Source organism: Phanerochaete carnosa, assembly GCF_000300595.1.
Source record: "Phanerochaete carnosa HHB-10118-sp unplaced genomic scaffold PHACAscaffold_7, whole genome shotgun sequence".
Taxonomy (NCBI): domain Eukaryota; kingdom Fungi; phylum Basidiomycota; class Agaricomycetes; order Polyporales; family Phanerochaetaceae; genus Phanerochaete; species Phanerochaete carnosa.
The window spans coordinates 2,939,130-2,946,388 of record NW_006767634.1 but is presented as its reverse complement, the minus strand read 5'-3'; the positions used below and the strand labels follow the sequence as shown (position 1 = coordinate 2,946,388).

The 7,259-nt window shown below is 57.5% G+C and overlaps 3 protein-coding genes across 3 annotated transcripts in view; all 3 read right to left on the bottom strand.

The window, feature by feature from the left end:
- Positions 1–955, bottom strand: part of PHACADRAFT_260365 (uncharacterized protein) — a 2,405-nt gene extending 1,450 nt beyond the window's left edge. Inside the window, exon 1 of the mRNA XM_007398438.1 lies at positions 604–955. Coding sequence (XP_007398500.1) covers positions 604–904 — 301 coding nt within the window. The 5' untranslated portion in view covers positions 905–955. The remainder of the gene's footprint in view (positions 1–603) is intronic.
- Positions 956–2,889: 1,934 nt separating this feature from the next.
- PHACADRAFT_260363 (uncharacterized protein) lies at positions 2,890–3,691 on the bottom strand. Its single transcript, XM_007398437.1, has 3 exons — positions 3,418–3,691; positions 2,990–3,383; positions 2,890–2,924 (listed from the first exon to the last, which is right to left on the bottom strand). Exons 1-3 carry the CDS (start codon positions 3,655–3,657, stop codon positions 2,920–2,922), a joined length of 639 nt encoding a protein of 212 aa, XP_007398499.1. The 5' UTR covers positions 3,658–3,691; the 3' UTR covers positions 2,890–2,919.
- A 391-nt stretch (positions 3,692–4,082) lies between these two features.
- PHACADRAFT_211461 (uncharacterized protein) lies at positions 4,083–6,581 on the bottom strand. Its single transcript, XM_007398436.1, has 4 exons — positions 5,846–6,581; positions 5,613–5,788; positions 5,000–5,560; positions 4,083–4,946 (listed from the first exon to the last, which is right to left on the bottom strand). The coding sequence occupies exons 1-4, from the start codon at positions 6,219–6,221 to the stop codon at positions 4,353–4,355; spliced, it is 1,707 nt and encodes a 568-aa protein (XP_007398498.1). The 5' UTR covers positions 6,222–6,581; the 3' UTR covers positions 4,083–4,352.
- Positions 6,582–7,259: the final 678 nt, after the last annotated feature.

Here is a 7,259-nt window from a genome sequence, read left to right as displayed (position 1 = left end):
ACGTGCACGCGCTGCGGCGGTAAACTCTTTGATGGGGACGATCGTGCCGAGGATGTTCGAGCAGCCCGTGAAGGTGATCAGGCGCGTCTTGGGCGTGATGAGGGGGAGGAGCGTGTCGATTTTGAGGGAGACGGCGTAGGGGTTGTTGGGCGACTCGGGGCATTGGGTGTGCTTCCAGACCTTGACAGTCAGGCCTCGGCGAGATGCGAGCTTCTTCCATGGGCCGCCATTCGCTACATGAGATTGGGATTGTTAGCTCCCTGAGGATGGTAAAACCAAGCAGGCTGGCAAGGCCCCCTGCAAGCTCTCATCGAGAAGTGCGTAGCCAAGTAGCATTTATCATGGCAACGAGGACCAAGAAGACGAAGCAGATACACGAATCTCGCTCGACAGGAGGCAGAGACTTTGTCTGGTGGAAGTTCAAGCCTTTGAGCCCGAACATCAGAGCAGAGCAGACCAATGCGCCAAGCTGTAGCAATAGCGATCACACGATAGCGGCTGGGAGAGATTGACCATGGTGTAAAGTGTGAACGCATGTGAACCAACAGTGCATACCTTCATGCTCTCCCGTGATGATGATCTCGTCGCCATCTAAAAAATCTCCTTCAATTGCTCTCGCCAGGTTCTCAGCCAGCATAGTTGAGCTGCTGCCCATCGCCACCTCTTCTGCACTCTCCGCGTTAAAGAGCTCCCTGACCGCCTCGACGCCGTCCGCGACTCGTTGGGTGCTCTTGACAGAGACGGAGTAGTCTGCGCCGAGTTGGACGTTCGTGTTAAGGAGGTAGTCCGAGATACGAGCGACGACATCAGCCAAACATTGCGAGCCTCCCGCGTTGTCCGCAAAGATGTACCCTGACTTCAAGGCAGGAAAGCTGTCGTGCACTTGGGCAATGTCGAGAGTCATGTCGCCGAGTGGACGGTGGTTGCAAGAGACAAGAACGCAGGGGCTTTTCGGGAAGCAGTTCCTGCAGCCATCGATAACGGTTTCAGATGCATCTGGTGAGAAACGACCTGGTGAGCACGAGCTACAGCGGTGAGAGTGTGCGAGTCGCCTCGGTCGCGGTCTATTTAAACCCAAGCTAGGGTTAGGGCTCTAGGGTTCCGAATAAAGCAACCCATCACAGCGGCTTGATGCGCCAAGTGCCACAAGACCCTGCCTACCGCCCATGTCGGGTAAGCTAGGGCAAGCCGAACAGTTTGTGTGCAATTTGTCGCGAGGCAAAGTTGTCTCAATGGCAACGCCGAGCCTTGATCGCGTTTCACTTTCGTTGGCCAACTCCGCGAAAGTACTAAGCTTGTTGTCTCGGAACGCCACCCTCCGCCGGAAACTCTCATACAGCAAGGACAATCGACATCAATGTGGCTTGCTGAACTGCCTCAAAAACCAGATCTGCAGCCATTTTCCTCGGCTGATATGGCGTTCAACGCCGACGTTGTCGTGTAGCTCTGAAATGATGCGTCCTCCGGGATCAACCCTGTGCTCGAGAAGTACTAGTCCATCGACGTCCGCCTGTCAAAGAGCCTCGGGTACGGAGGTACGCCCTATGAAACCTCGGCAAATGCTGCCGACCCGCTGTTCCTCTTTGACTATAGTGTTCTCGTACTGACGCTGGCTGCACAGTTGCTTTAAAAGGCCCCCATCATCAGGCGGCCCACCTGTTCAACCTCACGACTACCTACCCTACGGCGCGTGGCGGCCGGAACTCTGCGCTATCGCGAGCCATCCTCTCGGGAGGAGGTATGTGGCCAAATCGATATTCTCTGGGCGCGGAAGCTGAGCACAGGATATCGCTGAAACAATCGCAGATTCGCTATCGATCGCGTGCTGGAAAATAGGTAGCCATCACGCTCTGTGACCTTTTGGCGACACATAGCCTCGGTGTAGCTCGGTAGATCAAGCTACGTTTTGCGACTCTTTTTTTTTTCTTTTCGCAGCGAATTGTTCGGCACGGACGCCTCTTTTCCCGCTACCGACGCCATGTCAGCCCTGGCAGTTCACAATATCACCCTGCCAGAGCTTCCGGCCGAGCTTACGGACGCCATCATCGACCACCTCCACGACGACAAGCATTCGCTCCTCAACTGCGCTTTGGTTTCCAGTGCATGGCTCAGATCGAGTCGTTACCATCTTTTCTACGCCCTTCGAGTTCACGGCGAGCTCCCTGGAAAGGGTTTCGCAGACTTCATCACATTTCTCAACAGCGCGCCACACATCTGCGACTGTGTCCGCGAACTTACCTTTCGTATTCACGGTGGGCTCGCTGCTCGCGCTCCAGCGATCCGCTGCGTGGGGCCGTACATCCTCGCATCGGCGCTCACAGCCTTGCCCTTTCTCCGCACCATCTCACTCGACAACGTCTCCTGGGACCGTACTCTCATTACAGGCGCGGACGGGCGCACTGTTGAGGCCTGGCCCCCGCCATCTCGTGCCCTTCACACGCTCTCGCTTTCGCGCGTGGTGACTGAGGAGCTCCTCTCCCAACGCACCTTCTGGGTAAACGACATCTTCGAGCTTCTCTTCACGTTCTCGCCGCTCCATACGCTGCGTGTGCTGGGCATGACGCTCGAGCTGAACGTGCAGAGTCTCGCCCGACCTGTCTTTCCACCCTCATTACGCCTAAAGGAGCTCGAGGTGCACTCAAACTACGCGCGCATCCTGCCGGCGCCCGTGCTCGAGGACGTGCACGCCGAATTGGCGAAGCATCTCCGCAAGCTGAGTTTTGCCGTTCGGAATGACGAAGAATCGAACGTGTTTGGCAACCTTCTGCGTACCGTCGGGCCGAGGCTCGAAGAGCTCGTGCTCGACCTGTCGGAGATGAACGTCCTCCGCGCCTTCAGTGAGTCGCGTCCCTCCCCCCTTCCAATCCTCTCGCTTACCCTGGATCGCACTCGCAGACGCCCCAGGCCCCTGGCACGTCTTCAACCTGCCCTCGCTGACCGCCCTGCGCTCTCTCGAGCTGCACGTCTGGAGCAGCGGCGCGCACCTCACCGGCGACCTCTTCACGTACGAGGGCCAGTGGTGCCTCTGCTCCGTCGCGCCGCTGCTCGCGCACCTGCACCCGACGCTTCGCGCCCTGCGCCTCGTGCTCCACATCAGCGGGTACCCCGGCGCGCTCCGCGCACACCTTGCCGACGGCGTCGACTGGGCCGCGCTCCTGCGCGCGCTCGAGCGCTTCCCGCGCCTCGCCGCCGCCGCCGTCGCCGTCCGCCCGCGCCGCGGCCAGCACGTGCTCCCCGAGGCGCTCGACACCGTGCACGACCTCGTCGCGACGCGCCTCGCGCCGCTCGTCCGGCGCGGGCTCCTCGACGTCGACGTCATCGAGGACGTCGCGCCCCCGCCTGCGCGCGGCGAACGCTGAGTGTGCGCCGGCACCTGTATCTCGCTTATTTCCGGTGTCGTACGACGTACGGGAGAACCGTGGGAGAGGGGATAGAAGGGGCTGTGGATAACGTACGCTTCGAAGAGGAGTGGGCGTATCCGGCTCTGGAGGGGCTGTTGTTGCCAATCTTAGCACTCGAGGACGTGGAACGGTGAGAGCCAGAAAGAAGGTGAAGCATGATGAGCGCAGCAGAAGAGCGCAGCTTCGCGGTGCCGGCGGATGCGGCTGTCGGCGTATGTAATGGTGCTTCACCGTAGATTACAAGGTTCAATGCCATAGCAAGGCTCCTGCCTGCTGCTGACGGAGTTTTGTCGTCTGATGCGCAAAACTCAAGCTCAAGCTTCGCCTTCCCGCATCACGTCGCATCGCCAATTGCTGTCAGTCGGCGACTGTTGCGGTCTGGGCGCCGAGTGCAATAGTCAGTCCAGGGTGCTTGTGCAGCGTATAAAAGAGACGAGCAGGCTGTCTCGTTGAGTCCCAGCCTAGTCATAGCTCGCCTCGACAGCTTCTTTGAACCCGGCGGCGCGAGCGCACGCTGTCTGTATGCTGAAGCGCACTCTTCACGCTCCCCTCGCGTCGTTCAGCTACACCAGCATGATGGTAGAAAGAGTCTACCATTATGCTGGGTTAGTTGACTGCTGCTTCATGGTGGCTCTCTCTGCATCCATCATACCCGTCAATCGAACTTTGCGCACAGGTTTTCGAGGTAAGCCGTTGGCTTTTCTATCAAGCGTAACACAGAACAGGCGGACATGCGTATGAACGACGATCGATAACAACAATGCAACATAGCATAATAACAATAACACGTCCAGTAGTATTCTATCGAGGTAAAAGACGAGTGGTACGATCTTTTTTCGTGAGCTCGTCAAGAGTGCGTGCATTGGGGGATAGGGTATGTGATTGGTGTACGATGGAAGAAAAAAAATCAAACGAAAACAGTCCCAGGGAAAACGTAAAGACGTCTATGCTCTATGCGGCGGCACGTCTTGACTTGGAACGGATGTACTTGCCGTAGCGGTAGAAGAGGAACGGGATGGGGATCATGCCGAGCGAGATGAACGCCCAGGTGCTCGCGGCCCAGCCATTACCGAGGTTGTGATACATCGCGGTGATGAACAGCGGCATCGCGGCGCCCGAGCCGGAGCGGATGACGGTCTTGGCCGCGAGCGCGCTCGCGACGTAGCCCGGGAAGGCGTCGATGATGTACGCGTTCGCGCCGAAGTAGATCGTGACCATGCCGAAGCCGAACGGGATGCCCGACGCGACAGGCCCGACCCAGCTCCCGCCACCGGGCTGCACGAACGGCGGCGAGGTCCAGCCGAAGATGAAGAGCGAGATCGGCACCCACACCGAGCCGAGCATCATGCCCACCAGGCGGTCCTCGGGGTCGGCCTTGCCGCCCTTCGCGATCATCCGTGCGCGGTAGTTCTTCTCGAGCTGAGGCGTAACGATGAGCGCGCCCGCAAGGCCAATCCAGACGGAGATGAACGTCAGGCCGACGAGGCCGTCGTTCCAGCCATAGTCTTCGCCGAAGACTACTGGGTAACTGAAGAAGAATGCGTACTAAGAACTCAGTCAGTATCGCGTCGTGCTAGATCAACGGCAGAAAAACTCACCAGCAACCCGTAGATAAGAGCAATATAAAGCGACAGCAAGAGCAGGATGGGCTCGGTGGCGAGCATAACGAAGGGACGGACGAGCGTGTCGACGAGCATCCGCGACAAGGGGACCATGAACAGCTCCTGCTCGGTAGCAAAGTTCCCGTCGCCTGTCTCTTTTCTTAGCCTCGCGGCACGCCGCTTGAGGATGACCGGAGCGTATGTCTCAGGGAGGGTGCATTTAAGGATCGCCATGAAGCCGGCAAATATCATCTGCACCCAGAAGATCCACCGCCAGCCGAGAGTCTCGCCAACAAAGCCGCCAACGATAGGGCCAAGCACGGGTCCGCCGTATGGCGCAGCGGCGAAAAGGGCGATGGCGAAGCCACGTTCTTCGTTGTCCCAAACATCAGATATAGTGCCGCCAGCGAGAGTGAGGGGTGCAGACGCGAAGATGCCGCAGAAGAATCGGCAGATGAGCAGCGTCTGGATATTCTTGGCGACGGCGCAGGGGATGATGAAGATGACGTATATGAGGGATGGTATCACCCATAGTAGTCGACGACCCAAGAGTTCGCTCTGTGGGCTGAGTCAGCACGTTGCACATGCATAGTAGATAGAGGCTACTCACCAATGGCGACCAGAATAGCGGTCCGATACCGAAGCCGCACACCATCAGCGTCACACTGAGGGCCACCACGACGTCGCCCTTATGGAACTCCTCCATTAGACCATCAAAGTCACCTGTTACAACCGCAGACGCAAACGCGACTTCGACGACGGAGAAAGCACAGACGGCGGTGATGTCTACGGAGAACAATCAGCACCAAGTCCAAAGTACGACGAGCGCGAGGCAGTACTTACACCACTTGAACCAGTTGGGTTTGTTACGTGGGTCCTCAGGATCATCGGGGATAAATGTCACCAGCTTCTTGTCGCTGAGTGCCCGCGTCTTCTCAGGGTCCCGTAGTGCAGCCGGCTTTTCGGAATGATGCGATGGAATTGGTCTAAGTGCGAGGTCACCGGGGATGTATCCCGCCTTGGTGACGATACGATACTCCTCGGTGAAGCCACCTTCCTCGATGTTTGTCGTCTGAAATGGAAATGAGAGATCGGGGCGGTTTGGGTCGTGGTGGACCTTGGCGGGGTCCAAGATGTCGTTAGAGCTCTCCGTGTGGGGGTGATCCAGCGCCGCGTCGTGAGCGACGGTGCTCGACGCGCGACTCGAGGATTCGGTCATCGTAAATGGAGGATAGGAAGTCGTGGGGGAAGAAGAAGCGGAGGGTATGGAAGGGGGTTAACAAGGCTGCCTGCCCGCGCGGCAGATATGACTGAAAGAAGAGCAGGCAGCGCAGACTCGCCGTGCTTTTATATGTTTCCATAGCCGGCAAATTATGCACAGAGACCGACATCGAGCCCTGAAGAACAGTAGGCGCGACAAGCAGCCAAGCAAAGCCGAACCTTGTCGGCCCAGCGCCCGACGACGGGATCGAGCCGTAAAAGGCATTTGTTAAATCACGTGATGAGATCTGAGGGCATCTTTCCCACGAACGGAGGAGGTTCTCGGAGACAGAAGTGGCTCGGAGAGGCTCGGAGCTGGCTTCATCTGCGAACTTGACAGCTAGGATCAATCTACAGATAAGCTGCTAAGGCGTGCTTACTGCATGAACCCTTTCTGTGTTGTGGCTCTTCAGGGCCTCTTCGCACCGGGCAACTTCTAGCATGGGAGAGAAAAACTTAGGACGTGAAAAGGGCCGCAAGGCGTGGATGAACACGTACCTCTCTTCGCAAAGTCCTTGGAAGTTGCTTGGATAGTGGCGGCCGTTGGAGTAGGGGATTTGGGGAGTCGTAAGCCACGAAAGCTTTCCACGACAACAACGCTGCCCATCGTTGATACCTCCTGCATATAACAAAATTACTATCAATAAACATAAAGAGGGTATTATTGAAGCGACAGGGAGCTAACCTGGGCTGTTCACAGCGCGTGTGTCACATGCATCTCAGCATATCAAAAGCTCCCATATATGCCCACAGGGCAATCGTCTGTAGGACCCACAGATGTCAAGCTCCACGAGGAACATGAGGTCTGTAGGTCATGCAAACACACGCTCAACACAGCAAACGTGGGCCCGGGTAAATGCGCCAGCGGAAAAGCGGGGTCGTCTAATTCGGAGGATTGGCGGGGGCAGCGAAGGATGGGCTACTTATACGATAGCGGGAAACGCCAAGTAGGCATCGGAATAGAGCACGTATTGCGCTCCATGCCAACGCACACACG